The sequence below is a fragment of the Rhineura floridana genome, chromosome 10 (genome assembly GCF_030035675.1).
Source record: "Rhineura floridana isolate rRhiFlo1 chromosome 10, rRhiFlo1.hap2, whole genome shotgun sequence".
NCBI lineage: Eukaryota > Metazoa > Chordata > Lepidosauria > Squamata > Rhineuridae > Rhineura > Rhineura floridana.
In genome coordinates, this window is record NC_084489.1 from 63,777,329 (window position 1) to 63,800,010 (window position 22,682).

The 22,682-nt window shown below is 48.3% G+C and overlaps 1 protein-coding gene across 1 annotated transcript in view; it reads left to right on the forward strand.

Moving 5' to 3' along the window:
- Positions 1 to 3,502: 3,502 nt before the first annotated feature.
- Positions 3,503 to 22,682, forward strand: part of GAD2 (glutamate decarboxylase 2) — a 53,171-nt gene continuing 33,991 nt past the window's right edge. Inside the window, exons 1-4 of the mRNA XM_061585883.1 lie at positions 3,503 to 3,578; positions 4,540 to 4,599; positions 4,872 to 5,024; positions 6,264 to 6,497. Of these exons, the coding sequence (XP_061441867.1) occupies positions 3,503 to 3,578; positions 4,540 to 4,599; positions 4,872 to 5,024; positions 6,264 to 6,497 (523 nt within the window). The remainder of the gene's footprint in view (positions 3,579 to 4,539; positions 4,600 to 4,871; positions 5,025 to 6,263; positions 6,498 to 22,682) is intronic.

Here is a 22,682-nt window from a genome sequence, read left to right on the forward strand (position 1 = left end):
TGTAAACTAGCTTCAGGATACAGGAGGGCAGAACATGTGCTATTGATGCCCATCAAAGAGTGTGCCATCACAGAACAAAGGATGTGCGGCTTGGTATCTGCCTTCCCCAGAGAATGGAGGTCTCTTCTATGATGGGGTGGTGAGGGGAAGATAAAAGAGAGGAAATATCCCTATCTTCATAAACTCAACCAACAGTGTGGTGTTTTTCATTTGGAAGAGTGTTCAAGACTATGCCATGGCATCCTGTCTGTAGCCTGGCACATGTACACCTCTGTTTCATTTGTACTCTTAAATTTTTGCAGCTATTGGTACCTACAGTATTCCATAGCCAGTCTCCATGAACCTGGCATGGACCATAGACAAAAAGACCCTCTGCTTTGAGGCTATTGGCCTGTGTGTCTGTCAAAATGCAGAACAGACAGCCATCTTTACAAGATACCCTTGATTTTGAGGGAATATGCTCGTGTTTTAAAGAACACAAGCCACTGTCATATTGTGGGTATGGTCAAACAGATCCCACCATTCCACAGTGGCTCCTATATCCTCCTCTAAACGAGAGCCCAAAATAAATGTAGCAGAGCTGGAAAGGAATACCCTAGAACAGGGACCTGGTGGTGTGTTTGCCATGAGCACCTTGGTGGCTTCCAGTCTCTCTAGAGCTGGTCCTTAATGCCTCCAGCATAGCTTGATGGAAAGACTAATACATTTGTCTCTGCAGTTCATTAACTCACAAATGTGTTCTTCAGCCAGCCAGCTGAGGTCCCTTTTCTTACCACCTGTTTACTGACATGCTGAGCCAGAAGCTACTTTGTGAGGTTCTCCTCCCTCTCTCCCCCCTCCCTTCCTCTCTCCCCCCTCCCCCCTCCCTCTCCCTCCCTCCCCCCTCCCTCCCCCCTCCCTCTCCCTCCCTCCCCCCTCCCTCTCCCTCTCCCTCTCCCTCTCTCTCTCCCTCTCTCTCTCTCTCTCTCATGCTTCCAAGGAGGCTTAAACTGTGCTGAATTAAATGGGGGCACACCAGACTATACCCATATTACACCTCTGCTGTTGATTACACAGTGCACTTACAAACACTCAGTCCTGATGTCACACTGTCTTGCGGTCTTGTGCTATATGGCTCCCAATTTCCACTGCCAGCAAAGTATTCATTAACCCTGAATTCTGATAATCAGCAACCTACCAATGGGACATCTTTGGCACATGGACTGGAGGCTATTATCTGCCTGGGGATGCTCTAAAGCACAGTGGAGCTAAGACATATTTGTGCTTTTAGTTTTTCTTCTCGTATACTTCCACATTTTTCAAGAGCAGGGGGCCCCCACCAAATGTTGCATTACAACTCCCATCATCCATGGCCATTGCCCATGCTAGCTGGGGCTGATGGGAGCCATAGTCCAGCATCATCCGCAGGGCCATCCCTGCTCTAGAGTGTTCATAATATCACACATTTGGCCCTTTGGGTGGGGGGATGTTCAGCCCCAGCTTATCTGTAGAAGTTATAATTAAAAAGAAAAATAAGCATGAACCACATCCTGAAAAGCAGTTCAAGAAAATGAAGAGAATTAATGTGAAGTCTGAGTAGGACTTTTATGCAATATTGATTTACCCTTCCCCCTCTGCCCTTTCCCAAACAAAATGTTGGGGCTGAAGGAGTACAGGAGCATGCACAGTTGACAGAGCATCATTGTAAGAGGAGCTGGAGGGAGGAAGGGAGATGAACCAGGGGTCTAGCCATGAGTTAGGAAAGGGGAACCTTACAAGTTACAGCTGCCCATACGGCTGTTGCTTTAAACCAGGGGGTGGGGAAACTTTTTCAACCACATTTCTTCATGGGCCACCTTCTGTGGGGTGCATGCCAGTAGTAGGTGATGCCAAAGGCGATGAGGGGTGGGGCTAGAGGCAGAAGTAAATGGAGCAACAGATGTGACTCTTACTTTTGTACACCAGGCTACATTCCAGCCATGCAAAAACCAGGGGTTTCTGCACACACGTGTACACCCCTCCATCTTCCATCTAGGCAAGCCAGAGGCGTCATCACAGAGCAAGGGCGCATTCTGACCAGGCACCAGGGCTTGGACCATCCAACTCTTTGCTTCCAATACAAGCTAATTTCCAACTCCTCTCCTCTCCTCTTCTTTAGCTGGGGTACTGCTGGTGGTTAACATTTCAGGAGCCCAAAATGTCTAGGGAGTTGCTTTGTTCTCAGGTCCCAGGAGCTGTTGGTGGAAGTCTGTGTGGCAGCCCCAGAGGTTGCTTAAGTGTGGCTGGTATGTACACTTTCCCTAGCTTCTTCCTAGTTGTAGCTGCTTTGTGAATTGCTCTGTTGAGTTATTGTTTGTGAGCAGAGACTAGTGGTGGCACTCCACTGGCTATGGCTCACCATGAAATCTGGAATCGTTGGGGCATATTGCAAGGTGTGAGTGGTTTTGTTTGTTTTCTGCCATCTTGGAGAAAGCTCTGCCGCAACCTCCATACCATTCACAATGACCCAGGAGACTTGTGGAATCCATTTCCAGACAGGTGGTAGCCATGTTGATCTCTTGCAGCAACACAACAGAGTCCTGTGGGCACCTGAAAGGCTAACAAATGGGTTATGTCATAAGCTTTTGCGGGCACAAGCCCACTGCATCCAATGCCAATCCAGTGTGGCATTTACAAGGTGCAGCAGTGCGGAATCCGGGGTGTCTCTCCTTTCCCCCCAGTAAGCAAGGTCACTCCCACATAAGCCTGAAATCCATATGGGACCAGGGTATTTTCTCCCTTGCCTTACAAGGTTGACCCTGGAGCAGTATCCCCCCTCCCTTATGTCTGACTTCTCTGACTGAGCGCACACAAGTAGGGCTCTCCACGGAGTCCAGACGCGTTCTCTCCCACGCATCCCTCACGCCTACGCGCTGTCCCTGGAAGGCGGCCCTTTCCGCGCGGGTTCAGCGCCTTTCTTGCCCAAGCCCAAGATGGCCAGCACTGCCCTCTCCGCCGCCTCGAATGGAGTCGTGGTCAGACGCAGGCAGCGCGTCCCTTCCCAATCCACGCCAGAAGTCCCGGGGCTAGATGCTCTCGTCTGCCCTCCAATTAAAAACACCCCACCGTCACCCGGCCGGGGCCCCCAGCCTCCCGTCTTCTCAGCTGTGAAAGTCAGGAGCGAGTGGATCAGCACCATGGAGAGCGCCTAGTGTAGCCGCTCGCGCGCCCGCCCAGCCTGGGGGGTCTGTCTGGAGCGCACACCGAGAGCCAAGCTCAGCCGCTTCTCCCCACGCCGTCGTCGCCATCAACCCTACCGGCCCCACCGCCGCTCCGCTCTGCTCCCCGGCCCTCTAGCCCGATCCCAACCCGGTCGCACTGGCGTTCCCGCACACACACGCGCGCCCCGGTAGTCCCGCTCCCTCCCCTCGTCCTCCCTCCCTCCCTTCCTCTCCCTCCCCGTGTTTTTCTGTCTCTTTGCGCACACGCACACATAGCCTAGGCGCGCTCGCTGCACTTCGCCGGCTCCTCGTACGCTCCGCAGATGGCTTCTCCCGGCGCGGGTTTTTGGTCCTTCGGGTCTGAAGATGGATCCGGAGACCCTGACAACCCTGGTACAGGTAGGAGCCCCCACCCACCAACCCCCTAGGAGGACGACGCATCTGTCACCACCGCCTACCAGTCGCCAGCCGATCTCCAGGAAGGGGTTGCCTGACCCTGAGCTGAGGACTTTTTTCTCGCCGCCGCCGTCTGGGCTCATCATCGCTCCTGCCTTTGGCCGCCTTGGCAGGATGAGTGGCCGCCCGCTACCTGCCTTAGAGAAGGCGCTCCATCTAAGAAGGGATTCCTCTGACAGGGTGGCAAATGCCCGCGGAGGCAAAACCGAAAGAAGAGGCAGCCGGCTGGCTCGCCTGCGCGCCACAGAGGAACCGGCTTGGGGAAAAGAAGCGCCAATGGCACATTCTTGATCTCGGAATATCTCTCAGGAGTCTAGCCGGCTGAGAGGCACCCAAACACGACCGGCCCTACCTGAAGGGAAGGAGAGGGGGAGGGCAGAGGGGTTGACACCGGTTGCGATGCAAAGGGAGTTGTTTTCGGATCAGAGCATTTAGAAAGTGTCCTGGATTATTTTCTCCTGGATTTCAGAATGATCAATATGCTTGCATACCAAGGACACCTTATGCGACTGATTTGCTTGCTTGTTTTTCACACGCTTCTCCCCATACCGAGGGCACGAGGGGTGGGGGTGGGAGAAAGCAAACACATGCGCAGCGCAATCCTAAGCATGTTTACTCAGAAATAAAGGCCCTCTGATTTCATTGGGACTTCCTCCCGTCTATGTGTGCATAGGATTGCAGTCTGATGCGAGGAACATCACATTAACATCACAGTCTGATGCGAGGAACATCACATTTAACGCGCGCTAAATCCTAAGCAAGCCCTGGATAGGGGAAAGGAGGGGAGAGCGTCTGTCTGCTCTGCAGCGACCCTGATATATGTGTGCGCGGGGGTGGGGATCTTCCTCACAGAATCCGCTCAAAAGACCCGTCTGATCCTCTATTCTTGTTTCTCCCCCCTCAGCGAAAGCTTGGTGTCAAGCTGCCCAGAAGTTTACAGGAGGCATTTCAACCAAACTCTGTGGTAAGCGATGAGAAGGAAATGGGTAACCAGATCGCAGGATGAAGCTTTAATAAATATGGGGGAGGGGAAAGACAGGCTTAATAAGGAAAACAAAAATATCCCCCCCTTCCAAATAATCGTAAGGATCCGAGCACTTTGTCCGAGTGAGCTGAAGATTCGGTGGTGCTCGTTATCGGTCGGTGGGGCTGCCTTTAACAAATCGTGTTTCGCCCCACTTTGTGGCTGGAGTCTCCGCTGCGCTATTTAGGCTTCTCCCTTTGTGTCTTTGTTAGCTTTGCTGTACGGAGATGGGGAAAAGCCCGCGGACACGAGGGCTGCTAAGGAGGACCCGAGCTCGACCGCCAGAAAGGCCCCTTGTACCTGCAATCAGAAGCCCTGCGGGTGTCAGAAAGAAGATATTAATTACGCGTTTTTACACGCATCAGGTAACCATCGCCTAGGTGAGACGGGGGGAGAGCGTCAGAATGGGGTCAGTTGGACTGAATGCATCGGAAGCCAGCCATCAGCTGGTATATATCCCAAACGAGAACCTTTTTGTTGGAAAGCATTCTAATCCTGATTCATTACAATCAGTGGGAATTTTGCCATTGGCAGAGCGGTTGGTAAACATCCCTGTGGAATCACTACTGACTTCCCCTTGCCAAGATACGGTTTCGATTAGGCCGAGGCTCAGCAATACATATACGCGTGCATATTGCTCCTAGGAGCCATTTCAAAGAACGCCAACAGTACTGAGATTCACTTGCTGAATATTAGAATTGTGGGCTCTCAAAGAAATAAATGTCTCTTTATTCCCATCAAAGTGTGTGCGCAGTGTGATGTGTGAGAGCGTTTGTGGGGGAGGGGGGAGATAGAAATCTAGGAATTGGAATCAGGCTGTCAATTCGGGAAGTTCTTGCCAAGAAGGATATTTATAGGATATGAATCTTCTTGCTTCAACAAATCTCTCCAAAAATCTTCTACGCTGTGTGGCAATATATAAAACCGATAAATGCCCTTCCTCCGAATCCCAGAAGTGGGTTAGACATTGACAATCAGTCAGGGTCCGAAAATATGGAAGAAATATAGCGTAGGTTCTTTGCCTAACTTATGGTGGCTTCAGCACCACTTGGAAGAACAGCGGCTAAGAACAATGAGAACGAGGCTCATTGGTCACTGACGGAGAAAACGGGAGAATTAAGGAGAAAATCGTGGTGGTAGTGAGGTGCATTTTGTAACATTACAGAATGTCACATGCACAAAGCATAAAGATATTATTATGATTATGAGGAGGCAATTTCACTAACGATTTTAAAACATTTCCTCGGTTTTTTTAAAATAAATCTGCTTATTGGGAGTTGGCTCTTAAAATAAAAACTAAAATATTTAATGTAAATGGAAACATAAGTAAAAATAAGGGAATCCTTAATGGACCCATTTTCGAGCCATAAATAAATTCCTAAGTGCGGAATTTTGTTTAATGACAGAGATATAAAAATATTTATACTACCTGGAAAACAGTATTCGTAAAATAAAGCCTTGATTTTTGTAGTTGTCTGTACCTCTGAATGAAGAAATCTTAGCACAAAAGAGACACATTTCGATTGTTCGCTGTGAGTAGAAAAACGTGTCCAAAACCTCACTAGGAAATCAATGTGATATTTCATTCCTTTCCATTCTTCCAGATCTTTTGCCAGCCTCGGACGGGGAAGTAGCCACTTTGGCTTTCTTACAAGATGTGATGGACATTTTGCTCCAGTATCTGGTGACCAATTTTGACAGATCGACCAAAGTGATTGATTTCCATTACCCAAACGAGCTACTTCAGGAATATAATTGGGAATTGGCAGATCAACCCCAGACTTTGGAAGAAATTCTGTTGAACTGCAGGACCGCGCTAAAATATGCCATTAAAACAGGTAACAGCTACCTTCCGAGACTAGCAGGTAGAATGACTCTAGATAAAGTTACAGGTTGGAGCGTGCATAAATATATGTGTGCGTATGTATGTATGTAATAAATACTGAAAACCAGCCAGGTTTTTTTCCCTTGAGGTTTTCAGCATTTATTGCCTTGTGCTGAAGAGCAATGTCTGAGGTTTGAAGCAAACAAGCGTAATTCGTGGGTTGAAAGAACTGTGTAGTCGGGACAAATCTCTTATTGTTTCTTGGTTTAAATATATTGGCTGGTTAAAGTCCTGCTTTGTTTTATGACATCATGTAGCGATGACTTGTGATAGGTGATAACTGAGTAGAACACCGATTCCTGAATTGAACATACACATTTGCAGCCTTGACTGTACAGATTTCCTTATAAGGGAGAATAACATCTCGCTTCAGACTGTACAGTCGCTCCTTTCAGACGTTGTCTCCTGTTTCTGGAGCTTTTTTTATGAAAATGGAGCCAGCCAGGACTTACTTCTGAGTAGATATATATAGGGTGTATAGTCATGTATAGAACTGCAGTGTTGCATCACAGCGGAGGGCAGTGCAGCCCAGAGTGGCGTCTTTGCCCGTTATAGAGGGTAGCTCTGCTAAGGAATGGATTGCATTAAACCTTTCAGAGAAAAGGGAATCACCGATATGGTCGTGGGGGGCGGGACAATCTGGGGATGGTGGCAGAACCAACAGTGCAAGAAACAACCCATCCATTGAGCTCTGGCGCCTGGAGCCATGTCCTGACCCCTGGCGGCAAGTTTGGGGATTCTATGCCGCAAGCAACTTACTCATTCTCCTAAATGGACCCAATAAACCAGGTTGATAAAATGCCAAATGGCTTTTAAGTTCCACTTGGTCGCCCAGTTCAAAAAGAGGGTGGGACTTGATTGCAGAAAATAGGAATTAATGACCTTTTCGTCTGTATGAGAGATTCACACACACACACACACACACACACACACACACACACACACACACACACACACACACACACACACACACACACACACACACGGTTAAGCGGCTAGAGCCATCGAAGGACAGACTGTGGGCTGGAATTCTATGCACGCTTATGTGGCTGGCAGTAAACCCCCATAAAACTCAGTAGGTAAAGAGAAGACACCGTTGATTCCACCGTCATTGATTACCACCGGAGCTTCTGTGGTTTTTTTACTCAGAAGTAATTCTTACGGTGTTCGCTGGGCGTTACTTCCTTGTAAGTGTCCATAGGATTGCAGCCTTTTACCGCCTTGGACTACAAAGAAAAAAATCAACAAGCACAGTTGGAGGTGTTTAGGTGTGAGATTTGTACTGATTTTGCTTTTGTTTCATTTATGTCATATTTCTGTTGCGGAAGGGGGCTAGTTTAATGTTTGGTTTCCGTCGCTGGTGGGGAGGTTGGTTTTAGACTCTTCCCACACACACCGTCGCCGCCGCCGCACCCCTCTTTTGGTCTAGAAGATTGTTGGCTTTTAAGAATATCCTTGTCAAGAAAACCCAAACCTAGACGTCATGATCGCGGTGGCATCATTGTTTGGCGCGCTGATTTATGATCCACCCATCCATCACCGGAGATGGGACTATTTAATGCCTAAAATATCTCGCTTTGGACGCAATCCACAATGCCGATTGAAGGCAGTCTCTAAAATGTACCATTGATTTCAGGGTAGTGTGGATTGCCCTTTTATAGTCGGATATTACCTTGGAAATAACAACCATTTATTTCAGAGGGATTTACCCCCAAGCAGGCATCTGATCATAGCCTTAGTTTACCAGTCAATTAAGAAACGATGGGGGGAGGGGTAAGACTGCACTCCTAGGCCTACTTACCTAAGAGTAAGCCCCATCGAACTCAATGGAAGACATATTTCCGAATAGACATATAGACAGGGTACAGTCTGAAGGCACATGAGGCCACCATCTTGCTGAAGCTAAGGAGGTCCGGGTCTAGTCAGTGCCTGGATGGGAGACCGTTTGGGAACCACATGTATGCCGCCTTGAGTTCCAGGGTTAAAGAAAGGCGGGGATATAAATATAACAAATAAAGAAAATATCTACGATTGTGCTGTAAGGATGCAATCCTATGCATATTTCCGTTGGGGTAAGCCTCATTGAACTCAGTGGGGCTTACTTCTGAGTAGACATGGATAAGGGGTTATATACAGCAGTAAACACCTTGGATAATTAAAGGGTTGGAAGATACCAACTGGGGTATTTTGTCAGTTTAAAGACTAAGGTTGGGCAGACCCACCGAAATTGATGAACCGAAATTAGTAATGTCTATTAACTTCAATGGGTCTACTCAGAGTAGGATATACCACCCCGCGCATTTATTGTGGCATTAGTGGATTAGTGCTCACTTCACCAGATTGAGGAAAGCCTATCCAACAGCTGGCATATATATTTTTGTTAGATGTGGGTATAGAGAGAGGGCGAAAAGGGAAATTGGTGGCGGTGTAGCCACAAGTCGCCACAAAATCCAAGAGGTACCACATGACAGATAGACACTGACATGGCTTTTAAAGAATAGCTATTGATTACAGTCGAGGTCCAGCAGTGTCCCATATAGCAAGAGGATAAGAAGGTGACAGGAGGTTGGCGAAAGCACTGACTGCAACCGAAGAGAATTGAGGAGAGAGGAGAATTGCTCGCCTCTCCTCCGAAATTGACGAACTTTTTTTTTCTGTTCGTGCCCCTGATTTTTTAAAAGAAACGTGAGCAGATGATAAGTAGGCAACATGTACAGGAAACAATTTCTCTACTACCTGAGTGGAAAGAGAGCCGAGCCCTCTAATGAGAAAAGCGCTTCACAAGGGATGGGCGAGGAAACGTCACGATCAAAATGATTTGTTAGCCATGGTCGATCACTTCCTTTGTGCGTTTATTTCGATCCCTTGAAAGCCTATAAAACCTTCCCAAAGGTGCCTACTAGTGCAGCCTTCCTTTCCTGGGATACTTAAGAAGCGTTGCCATTAAAACACACACACACACACACACACACCGGCAGTTATGAGTGCTATCCTGTTAAATGGCTGAAATGCTGAGCTGCATATGAATTACATGTATGATGCACACAGTCTATATGCAAGTATTATTTATCGACTCTAACTTCATCCTTTTTTTGACTGCGTTCCTAGATTAATCAATCAGTTCATAGTTACAGTTTTAAAATACAGATTTTTTTAAAAAATGAATTTAGTAGTAGATCTTGATTGTAAAAAAATGCGTTCATTGCTAACGGTTCTGTTGCGAAGAATGTGCGCCTGCATAAAGCAAAAAATGTATTTTTCCTCAAATGCCTGTGTTCTTCGGAAGGAACCTGTTATCAGTCTCTTCGGTATTTAAAGTCATCAGCATTAAGGCCAGGGCAGAGAAACGTCGATCCGTTGACTTAATCGGGCTGAAATCCTAAACAGGATCACTAAGAAGTCCATTCCATTGAACTCAGCGGGGCTCAGTTTTGAGTAAACATGCATAAATTCCGGTTAGAAAAATACAGGGAAATGTGATTAGATTAACAGACCCAATACTCGCATCTGACTAGGCAATCGGTCATTCAAGGAGGAAATGTCGTTTTGTGTATAACATTTCTATTTCATTCGCTAAACCACCAGTAAACAGGGGAGGAACGCAACCCTGAGTTTAACCTCTTCCTTGAAAGGAAGCCCCACCCCCACCCCGACCCCCCTTCCGAATAAGCTATAGGATCAGCTTGCTGGGCCGGAGCCGAGTTTCTTAGCGGGAAGCGCCCTTGGCAGCAGCTGAAACGTCTTCCAAGGAACTCGGAGCGGTCCTGCGTATTGCGCTCCCATTACGAGGGCAAGCTTCTCACTAGGCAAGTGCACCTCTCGTTGGCCTCGATCGCCCTGGATAGTGCAGGCGAGTGTGAATTGCGCCGATGGATGAGGCGCGGGGGTGCTGGTCTAACCCCACGGCTGCCAATCCGGGTACTCCGCTTTAACCATTTTGAGGATCGTATTCCCTGCTGTGCATGTCTGTCGATTATTTTAGTTGGAGAAAGAAAGATGGCTTTGGACGGTCTCTCTTTTTTCGGGCATTGCATTCGATGCGCGCACCTGGCGCGGCCTGTTGGAGGCGTCGCGTAGTTGAAGGCTGGCTTACAAACCAAGCCGGTTCTGGGGGGTCCCAATCCTCTCTCCGCCGTGCGGCTCCTACTCCCAACTCCCACCCCAGCCGAGCTGTTCTCCAAGTGGCCGGTCATCACCTCCCGTGGGCGCCTCTCCTTCGGCAACGCGTTTGCTAACGATCGCCTCGTGTCCCGGGAGGGCGATATTCATTAGAGCGCCTGGAGCAAAGGCGCTTCTCTGAGCGGCAGGCGGCCGCTTCCCAGCATCTGTTGTTCTGCGGATCGCGGTGCGCCGAGACGAAAGGCGGAGTATAGAGCCACGCAGGACGGCGCGCACCAGCGGCTCTGGAACAGATTGGGAGATTTTCCTCCAGGACTTCTTCGGAGCCAAGCAGTTCCTAGGGACCGGCCTCGCGAAACAATGTCACCGAGCTCCATTACACGTGGCACTGAGCGGCGGATGCAATGCTTAGCCCTAGCTGAGGACTCCATCGTAGGGAGATGGGGAAATGTTGGCAGGGATCCAAGCGTGCCGGAAGGGCTGTGATCTTGTGTGTGGAGACAAATGACGTGATGCTCCTACATGGCTTGCTCGTTCGACTGAATTGCGCAGAATGAAGGGCTCCATTAAACTGGCACAATCCTGGATCGTACAAGGCGCCGTAGATATTGCGTTAAGTCTTTCCCTTCGGTGTGCTCATGCACTGCGCGGGTTTTTTGCTCGCTTTTGTAGGGGGGAAGGGAGACGTTCAACAACATGATTCCAGAGCTTCCCTCTGATTCCATGGCATTCACTCCCACAAGAGGCGGCGATGGCCCTCAACTTGGATGGCTTTCAAAGAGGACTTAGGCAAACTGGTGGAGGATAAGGCTATCAAAAGCCTGATCCAGCAGGTCTCTGTGACAGCCCCCCAGTTGGAATCCTATAAGCGTGTCGTCTGCTCCTCCTGCAGTAGAGCCCTCGGGGCAGACCTTTCCAGCAGTAATCCCTCATCCATTCACCGGAATGAGCAGGAAGGCCCTCAAATGCAGCAGGTCTGGTTTGCTACACGCTGAAGTCGTGCACAATGCCATCGAAAGTGGGGTGTGTTTGAAGGCCAGCTTCAGAGTCTAACGATCCCATGAAGAGTGAGCCATGTCTACGTCGACGGAAATCGATGAAAACTATGACGCTTTTGCAGCATCTGCTACCTCATTCTGCCAAATGTGATTTTTTTTAAAAAAAAATTATTATTCCAAACAAATTCTGCCTAATGTGCACATTGGCTCTTGAACCCCAGGCAGGAAGGAATGGAGAATGTACTAAATTCCAGACAGATAAATCGATTCCGTGAGGCAGAGCATAGCTTCAGCCTGTTATGCTACATTCTTATAACTGCTCGGCTGGAATTAGAAACCCAGTTCACATTCTCTGGGGGCGGGGGGTAAAGTCATAGTTAGGATCAGATTGTTCCGTGGTCACTCCTTATTTGGGATGAAAACTCCAGGCATTTGGAGGGACACCAAAGAATGTTGCAGTTTTTCTGAGGACACTTTACAGTGTAGTGCAGAGTACACAAAAATAAGATCATGAATAAGACTGCACGTTTATAACACTGCAGGCAGGCGAGGCGCCCGATCCTAATCATAAAATACGACCCACTGATTTCATTTGGAATTGTTCCCAAGTGTGTCGCCTCTAGAACTGCATTCACAGCCATAGAGAAAACAGATTAACCAGACTGCAATCCTATACCTTGGCATAGTACATTCCATTGGCAGGAAGCTCCATTGAACTCAGTAGACATGCATAGTTGTGGTTCCGAGAGATTTCCCGGGCAAGAAGCTCCAGCCGAAGCCCCTATGAGTTTTCAAAAGGTCTCTCTCTCTCTCTCTCTCTCTCTCTCTCTCTCTCTCTCTCTCTCTCTCTCTCTCTCTCTCACACACACACACACACACACACACACACACACACACAGAGAGAGAGAGAGAGAGCCTGCTCAAGGGCAACTGCTTCAACTCTCAGTCTTGATCAACCAAGATGTATTTGAGGGATTTGCGATGTTGTCCCACAGGTCACTTAAACTCAATCTACTCGCACTTCAAGGTCGTCCTAGGTTCAACGTAGTTTTCTCCCAGGTAAAGGCTTCCAGCTTTATATTGCGTTTGTTTTCCAAGAGTAATCCATGAAACCTAAGTTCGAAACTTGGGGAGGAAATACAAATGCGACCGCATAATTCATTTGTGGATCGAGCGATGCTAAAATCGCTTTTCCTGATTCTCGGCTGCTTTCGGTAAAAATTACAACAAGCGTCGCCTGGATCGCTCTCTGTGGTCCTCTGAATTCTGAAAGGTTGGCTGTTTGGCACTGATTGGCCGGTAAAGTCACGTGGAATAGTCTTTCCGTTCCGCTGTTGGATAAATACGGTCTTGCGGGAGCGATGGCTGCTCAAGATAAAATTTAGAATTGAGGGGTACTGTGGCCATTGTGGGGATTGGACTCCATCTCCCATCAGCCCCAGCCAGCATGTCCAATAGTCAGAGAGGATGGGAGATATTATGGAAGACGCTAATTGTTGACTGCGCCTGACTTAGAGGCACTTAGTGGTTGTGTGTCGGGGAGTGATTTCTTCATCTGGGTCTGAGTTTTGGTGGGGGCTGTGAACAGAGCTTCTTGGAATCCCGCCTAAATCCATTCTGAAGAGGAACCAGGCCGATTGAAATAATGTGTTGCGGGGTTTTGCTACCAAAGAAGAGGAAGATGGGAAGAGAAGCTGGAATATGAGCGGCTGGCGCGATGGGAGAAAATAAGAACTAGAACTAAGGCCTCATACAGCTCGTGAAAGGGTTCCTTGCCTGTTCTGGTAAATCAGTGGGGCCTGCTTCTGAGTAAAAACATGAGAATTGTGCTGTTAATGCCAAAGGAAAAAATGCAGGAGAAAAACCTAACGCCAGGGGGCGCTGCTATGAGCTTGGAGCTACCACCTTGACGTCGCTGTCCATGTCACCTTAGAACATAAGAACATAAGAAGAGCCTGCTGGATCAGGCCAGTGGCCCATCTAGTCCAGCATCCTGTTCTCACAGTGGCCAACCAGGTGCCTGGGGGAAGCCCGCAAACAGGACCCGAGTGCAAGAACACTCTCCCCTCCTGAGGCTTCCAGCAACTGGTTTTCAGAAGCCTCTGACTAGGGTGGCAGAGCACAGCCATCACAGCTAGTAGCCATTGATAGCCCTGTCCTCCATGAATTTGTCTAATCTTCTTTTAAAGCCATCCAAGCTGGTGGCCATTACTGCATCTTGTGGGAGCAAATTCCATAGTTTAACTATGCGCTGAGTAAAGAAGTACTTCCTTTTGTCTGTCCTGAATCTTCCAACATTCAGCTTCTTTGAATGTCCACGAGTTCTAGTATTATGAGAGAGGGAGAAGAACTTTTCTCTATCCACTTTCTCAATGCCATGCATAATTTTATACACTTCTATCATGTCTCCTCTGACCCGCCTTTTCTCTAAACTAAAAAGCCCCAAATGCTGCAACCTTTCCTCGTAAGGGAGTCGCTCCATCCCCTTGATCATTCTGGTTGCCCTCTTCTGAACCTTTTCCAACTCTAGAATATCCTTTTTGAGATGAGGCGACCAGAACTGTACACAGTATTCCAAATGCGGCCGCACCATAGATTTATACAACGGCATTATGATATCAGCTGTTTTATTTTCAATACCTTTCCTAATTATCGCTAGCATGGAATTTGCCTTTTTCACAGCTGCCGCACACTGGGTCGACATTTTCATCGTGCTGTCCACTACAACCCCGAGGTCTCTCTCCTGGTCAGTCACCGCCAGTTCAGACCCCATGAGCGTATATGTGAAATTCAGATTTTTTGCTCCAATATGCATAATTTTACACTTGTTTATATTGAATTGCATTTGCCATTTTTCCGCCCATTCACTCCGTTTGGAGAGGTCTTTTTGGAGCTCTTTGCAATCCCTTTTTGTTTTAACAACCCTGAACAATTTAGTGTCGTCAGCAAACTTGGCCACTTCACTGCTCACTCCTAATTCTAGGTCATTAATGAACAAGTTGAAAAGTACAGGTCCCAATACGGATCCTTGAGGGACTCCACTTTCTACAGCCCTCCATTGGGAGAACTGTCCGTTTATTCCTACTCTCTGCTTTCTGCTTCTTAACCAATTCCTTATCCACAAGAGGACCTCTCCTCTTATTCCATGACTGCTAAGCTTCCTCAGAAGCCTTTGGTGAGGTACCTTGTCAAACGCTTTTTGAAAGTCTAAGTACACTATGTCCACTGGATCACCTCTATCTATATGCTTGTTGACACTCTCAAAGAATTCTAATAGGTTACTGAGACAGGACTTTCCCTTGCAGAAGCCATGCTGGCTCTGCTTCAGCAAGGTTTGTTCTTCTATGTGCTTAGTTAATCTAGCTTTAATCATACTTTCTACCAGTTTTCCAGGGACAGAAGTTAAGCTAACTGGCCTGTAATTTCCGGGATCCCCTCTGGATCCCTTTTTGAAGATTGGCGTTACATTTGCCACTTTCCAGTCCTCAGGCACGGAGGAGGACCCAAGGGACAAGTTACATATTTTAGTTAGCAGATCAGCAATTTCATTTTTATATTGTCCATTAAGCTTAGAACTTCCTCTCTCGTTACCACTATTTGTCTCAGTTCCTCAGAATCCCTTCCTGCAAATGTTAGTTCAGGTTCAGGGATCTGCCCTATATCTTCCACTGTGAAGACAGATGCAAAGAATTCATTTAGCTTCTCTGCAATCTCCTTATTGTTCTTTAGTACACCTTTGACTCCCTTATCATCCAAGGGTCCAATTGTCTCCCTAGATGGTCTCCTGCTTTGAATGTATTTATAGAATTTTTTGTTGTTGGTTTTTATGTTCTTAGCAATGTGCTCCTCAAATTCTTTTTTAGCATCCCTTATTGTCTTTTTGCATTTCTTTTGCCAGAGTTTGTGTTCTTTTTTATTTTCTTCATTTGGACAAGACTTCCATTTTTTGAAGGAAGACTTTTTGCCTCTAAGAGCTTCCTTGACTTGGCGTTCAGAGGCTGTAAACACGCAAGTCGTCAGATCAAAGTGTTTCCGTTGGCCACACCTGGAGGGGGAACAGCTAGATCTTCCCATCAGTCGCGAAATCTCCTTGAAGAATTAAATAAAAAACACACTCAAGCAGCTCCCAACAGGTTTTACAGTAAAAAGGGGCAGGGTTTGACTAGCGTCGTGTGCCCCGGTTTTCCGAAGAGAGAGGTGGAGACGCAGTGGAACCGGCAGAACAGCGAGTGGGTTTCTACCCTGAAATTACTCTCTCCAGCTGTAAATTCCAAATTGATTTCGGTTGGACTATGACCTGGGAAACCAGGGTTCAGATCCCCATACAGCCATGAAGCTCACTGGGTGACCTTGGGCCAGTCACTACCCCTCAGCCTCAGAGGAAGGCAATGGTAAACCCCCTCTGAATACCGCTTACCATGAAAACCCTATTCATAGGGTCGCCATAAGTCGGAATCGACTTGAAGGCAGTACAGCAGGAGTCTTTGGGTAGAAACCTGAACAAACTAGTTGCCAGACCAAAGTGTTTCCATTAGCCGCACCCAGAGGGGGAACAAGTTTATTTGTTAATCAGCTGCAAAATCTCTTAGAAGTAGATTTTTTTTAAAAAGTACTCAAGCGGCTCCCACCAAGAGCAGAAAATGGGGTAGGGTTTGAGGAGGTTTGTGTGCCCCGGATTACAAAAGAGAGAGTAGAGATGCACTGGAAATGGCAGAACAGTGGGTGTGTTTCTGTCCCCAGGGAGTGAGAATGGATGAGTACCTTTGCTTCTGATAAGCATTAGGAAAATCCATGGAGTATCACTGCAATGCCTGGAGCACAGAGATTGCACCTCTAGGTATTTAGTGCCCTGCCTAGGGCAAGACCACCCACTATGATCATGTCTTGCTTCTGGCTCCTAGAGCATGCAGGGTGGTCTATATGGTCCTTTGGTCTGTTCCAGGAAAGCCGTTTTAGTGAACAAACAGTTGCCAAAGCTGAATTTCTCTTCATTTCACACACATCAAGGATGGGGAACCTGTGGCCTTCCAGGAGCTGCAGGATAACAACTCCTGTCATCATTAACCATTGGCCATGTTTGCTAGGGCTGATGGGAGCTGAAGTCCAACAACATCTGGAGGACCATAGGTTCTCAACCCTGACATATAGCAAAAGATCGTAGTCATCCTGGTTGGAAACTGCCCTGCAGCTTCCCTGTAATCTGTTTTTCTCTTCCTCCTGCTTCTTTACTTGTGTAGCTGTATTTTTGCATTTTGTCTTTTTGTTAGATTATTATTCTCCCTGTATGTGTAAAGTTTTTTATTTAAATGTTTTAATTGGGTTTTTATGTCACAACAACATAACATCTCCTGGGCCTCCTGAAACCGGGGAAGAACAATAAACAGTAGTGGATTACAAGATATCACAAATAAAATCATGTACAGGCCACCTGCTAATTATTGTTGCTGTTATGAAAACCAATAAAAAAAAATTAAAAGAAAAAGGATAATGATCTCCAGACTTGTTCCTTGACTAGCTGGGCATTAGACTTGAGTTGGGAAAATGGAAAAGGACTCATGAGAATGTGATATTACTTTCCCACCTCCTCCTGTTAACAGTGTGGCCACAGGCTAATTGCCAGCTAGGTGAAATGGGGGCAAATGATGGTCTATAGCAGGGAGGGCTCTCCAGATGTGTTGGACTCCTATCACCCCCAGCCAGCATGGCCAATGACAAGAGGTAATGGGAGTTATAGAGGTTCTGCGCGTGCGCTTAGGAATCAACCCTTTTGGTTATTGAGAGAGGGTAGATGAGAGAGAGAGAGAAAAGAGTAGCTTAGCAGCGCGGTCCTAAATGTGTTTCTCAGAAATAAGTCCCATTGAGTTCAATGGGCCCTTTTTGCTCCCAGAGGAGGAGAGGCTGATCCATGCCCATGATACTGGCTCAAAAATCCAGATGTGCTCACAGGTCTAAAAAGGTTGGTGACCTCTACCCTTCTACCCTTCAACAATAGATCTATCTTAACTAAGGAGCCCAGTGGCCTGCATCCAAGTTGCAGGCAGTGCAATTTTGGTTGTGGATCAAATTCTGGAAGAAGGAAGTTGAATTGGTCCCCTGCTGAGAAATTGCATCTTATTTTGTTTCTTCTCCACTATTATCTCTCTTGCCCATTCCTTCTATCTATGATGGGAATGGGAAGCCTGTGGCCCTCCAGATGTTGTGGGACTCCAGCTCCCATCAGACTGCCCCAGTAGAGCCGATTGTCAGGGATGATGGAAGCTATAGTTCAGCAGCATCTGGAAGGCCACAGTTTCTTCATCCCTGATCTATGGTGCATAGGTCCAGCCTGCAGTACAGGCCAGCAGGAGTTTGTGACAAATTTCAGACTAGGGAAGGCCCTAATTCTGAGTAGACATGGCTAGGATTGTGCTATCTGTGTTATCTGGAAAACAGTTTCTACTTACAGTTTCACAACACTGTTATTGTCATCTGAGGAGCACCCTCCTATGGAAATTGCCCATAACAATTTATTTTGAACCTCAAGGAAGCAAGCAAAGCATTTTCTTTAAAACATCCTAAACATCCTAAACGTCCCTGGACTAATGTAGGAGGTGAGCTAGTAACTGTCTCGCTCCCTTTGATACCATACCGGTGTTGCGGCTGATGTTCCTTGTCGTGGCCGGTGCTTTCTCGTTGCCGTTGCGGTCCTGCAGTTCTGCTTCCATCTCGGCGTGGGCTGGCTCCTCCGGTGTTGCGGTTGCTGTGGCCCGGGGTTTTGCTGCCTACGGCTGCATTCTCTGCTGTGCCGCCCCTCTGTCACTTGCTGCGGTGGTCGGGACGCCGTTGTCGTCGCGTGTGACTTGCGTCATCCTGTGTTGCCGCAGCCCCTGCTTGCTTGCTGCTGTTGGGGGTTGTGCTGGCCCTGGGGCCTGTTATTTCTCTTTCACCGCGGCTGCACCCTGCCTGTCTGCTTGTTTGGACTTGTTTGGACTTCCTGCTTGCGCGCTGTGGCTGCCATTGAGGGCTGGCCACTGCTGGGGCATCGGGACGTTACGGCCCTGTGTTGCTGTCATCGTGCTGCTTGCCTGTTGCTTGGCGTCATCGTTGCTGCTGTGGGTCGTCCTGATCGTGGGGTGCGTTGCTGGTTGGGACGCTGTCTACATCGCCATCGTGCTGTCGTCGCTGCCGTTATTTGCCCGCCCATGTTGGCTAGGACCTTATTGCCGTGACCCGGACCAAGTATTCTACAGACCTGTTACTGTGGCCGGCTGCGACTACCATTCTGGCCGGCTATCACAACCCGGTTTCTGTTTTAAATTGGTGTATGTATGGATGTATGGATGTATAGCTGTATGAATGTGTGAATGTGTATGAATGTGAATTGGATTGATTTGTATTGACTTAGTTAATTTAATTTAATTTAATTTAATTTAATTAGTTTAATTAATTAATTATTGGTTTAATTAATTCAATTTAAATTAGTAATACTGCTGCTACAGGGTACGGAGGCGGGTCTCCGGACTAATTTTATTAGGGTGGGTGGCCTGCTGAGAAGCAGATAGGGATAGAGGCATGTGCAAGCCGGAGGGGGAGGTGGGGGGCCAAGTCATAGGAAGTGTGGGCGGCAGGCGCTGGAAGGGTGCTGCTAGCAGACCACACCGGAATAGGGGAACACGGGACAGATGCATTATATCTATCCCATGTCCCGGGTCTGCTCAGAACCAGACGGAAACTGGGGGACGCAAGGTTCCTACCGACCTTCGACTGCTGTTATGTAATGCCAGGTCTGTGGCTCAGAAAACCTCGCTCATCCATGATATGATCTTGGATGGGCGCGCAGACCTGGCATGTATTACGGAGACTTGGCTGGATGAAGCCTCTGCTCCAATTCTTGAGGCCATGTGTCCGCCAGGTTTCCGTTATGCACAGCAGCCGAGGGTGGGAAGGCAGGGAGGGGGTGTGGCAGTCATCTATCGAGAGTCCTTGGTTTTTGCCAGACCTCCCCTCCATAGGACTCAAATTGTTGATTGCATGTACTGGAGGTTGGGCCCGAAGGGCAGTTTAGGGATCTTGCTGGTGTACTGCCCACCCCGCTGCACGGCAGAGTCCCTGGCCGAGGTGCTAAAGGTGGTCTCGGCTGTACGGGCATTGTCCCCAGAGCTGGTAGTGCTGGGTGACTTTAACGTGCATGCCGAGGCCACTCTCATAGGAGCCCCTCGGGATTTCCTGGAAACCATGGCTTCCTGGGAACTGTACCTAAGTAATACTGGGCCCACCCATGTAGCCGGTCATGCTCTCGACCTAGTATTTGTCCTGGGAGAGGAGAGAAGTGGTCTGAAGTTGGGAGTGATTCATGCCACTCCTGTGTCATGGTCAGACCACTACCTGGTAAATATGGACTTCTCGTTGCCATGCCCCCTCCGCAGGGGTGAAGGACCTATTAAAATGGTCCGCCCCAGACGCCTGATGGATCCGGATGGATTCCTGACTGCGCTTGGGGAATTGGAACCTGCTGAAGGTCGCCCGGTCGAAACCCTGGTGAAGGAGTGGAATGTGGGGATCACCAGGGCATTAGACCAGGTGGCTCCGAAACGTCCTCTTCCCCTGAATAGAACTCAGCTAGCTCCATGGTATACACCACGGTTGCGTAGCTTGAGACAGGAGGTGAGACGACTAGAGCGCCGGTGGCGGAAATCCCGCTCCGAAGATGTCCGAACACAGGTTAGAGCAGCAGTGGCTGCCTACCAAGTGGCAATAAAGGTAGGAAAGAAGGCTTTCTTTGCTGCCTCTATTGCGTCAGCGGAGTGTTGTCCCAGGAGGCTGTTCCAGGTGGTCCGAAGCCTGGTCGGTCCAGTTGCTCAGGAACCCTTGGAACAGTCAAAGGCCTCTTGTGACCTTCGCTGATAAAATCGAACACTTACGGAGCTCGATCCCGCGCGCCGTGGACACAGTCGATGAACCAGAGTTGGCCAGTTGCAAGCCGGTAAATTGGGATCGGTTTCGGCTTCTCCCTTCTGAGGAAGTGGACAAGGTGCTTTCATCTGTGAAGCCAACCACTTGTCTTACTGATCCTTGCCCTTCGTGGCTCCTTGTGAGCTGCAGAGAGAAATTGGGCGAGGGGATCAAAGCGGTGGTAAACGCATCCTTGAAAGAGGGTGTGATGCCATCAGCCTTCAAGGAGGCAATTGTAAAGCCCATCTTAAAGAAGCCCTCCTTGAATCCCCAAGTGTTCGATAACTTCCGCCCAATTTCGAATCTACCATTTCTGGGCAAGGTCATTGAGCGAGTGGTGGCCAACCAGTTGTCAGCACACTTGGATGAAACGGATTATTTGGATCCATACCAATTGGGTTTCAGGACTGGTCACGGAACTGAAACAGCCTTGGTCGCTCTGGTTGATGATTTGAGGAGGGCATTAGATAGGGGAGAATCCACCTTTCTTGTCCTCCTCGATCTCTCAGCGGCTTTTGATACTGTCGACCACAGTATCCTTCTGCTTCGCCTGGAGGGATTGGGAATTGGAGGCACTGTATTACAGTGGTTCCATTCCTTTCTCTCCGACAGGTACCAACAGGTAGCGTTGGGGGAGGAGGTATCAGACCCTTGGCCTCTCAATTGTGGTGTGCCACAGGGCTCTATCCTCTCTCCCATGCTATTTAACATCTATATGAAGCCGCTGGGAGCAATCATCAGGAGATTTGGGCTGCAGTGTCATCAATATGCGGATGACACTCAGCTCTATCTCTCGTTTAAATCTTCACCAGGGTTGACTGTGGAGACCTTGTCCAAGTGCCTGGAATCTGTGAGTGGATGGATGGGAAGGAACAAGCTGAAGCTGAACCCTGATAAAACCGAGGTACTACTTGTGGGGGACAAGAGAAGGTTGGGTGACATTGACCTGAAGTTCAATGGGGTGAGTTTACCCCTAAAGGACCAGGTCCGCAGCCTTGGGGTTGTGCTTGATTCCAGGCTGTCCATGGAGGCTCAGATTTCGGCAGTGAGCCGGGCAGCCTGGTACCAACTACACCTCATACGAAGGCTGCAACCCTACCTTCCTGTTCATCAGCTCCCACTGGTGGTACACGCCCTGATCACCTCTCGTTTGGACTACTGTAATGCGCTGTATGTGGGGTTACCCTTGAAAACGGTCCGGAAATTACAACTGATACAAAATGCGGCGGCTCGACTACTTACGAATAGTCGCCGCCGAGATCACATCACACCAGTGTTGTTCGACCTACACTGGCTTCCAGTTGTTTTCCGAGCCCAATTCAAGGTGTTGGTATTGACCTTTAAATCCCTATAAGGTTTCGGCCCAGTTTATCTCACGGAGCGCCTTCAACGCCACCAATTATGCCGCCCGACAAGATCGGCCACACAGGGCCTTCTCTCAATCCCGCCAACAAAAACAGCCAGATTGGCGGGTACAAGAGAGAGGGCATTCTCAGTGGCAGCCCCCACCTTTTGGAACTCCCTCCCACAAGATCTCCGGTATGCCTCTTCCCTAAATGTATTTCGGAAAGCCTTAAAGACCTGGCTTTTTCAGCAGGCCTTCGGGGTATCCGGGGAGGGTTAATTGATATAATTGTAATGCCTCCTACCCAGTTTTAATATTGTTGTTGCAGATCTATTGTTTTTATTGTATTACTGTATTTTATTAATTGTATTTTAATAATTTTGTAAGTCGCCTAGAGTGGCCATTGGCCAGATAGGCGACGAAGAAATTAAATTTATTATTATTTATTATTATTATTAGTCCAACAACTTGTGGAGGATGGCAGGTTCCCCACCATATGGTCTATAGGCATCCTAGCATGGTATATCTGGTTTGCTCTTCTCATGGAATGCTATGGTCTGGATTAAGCAAGTTAACCTGCCATATCACAGAAGGTTGGACTCGATGACATTCTGGTCTCGTCTAAGCAGGATTGCGATCAGCGCACGGGAACCTTGAGCAGCTACCTTCACCTTGACAGGGACCGCTGCCATTGATTTCTGCCCTGGGCCTTTGGCTGTGGGCTTATCTGGGTGCAGACAGCTAT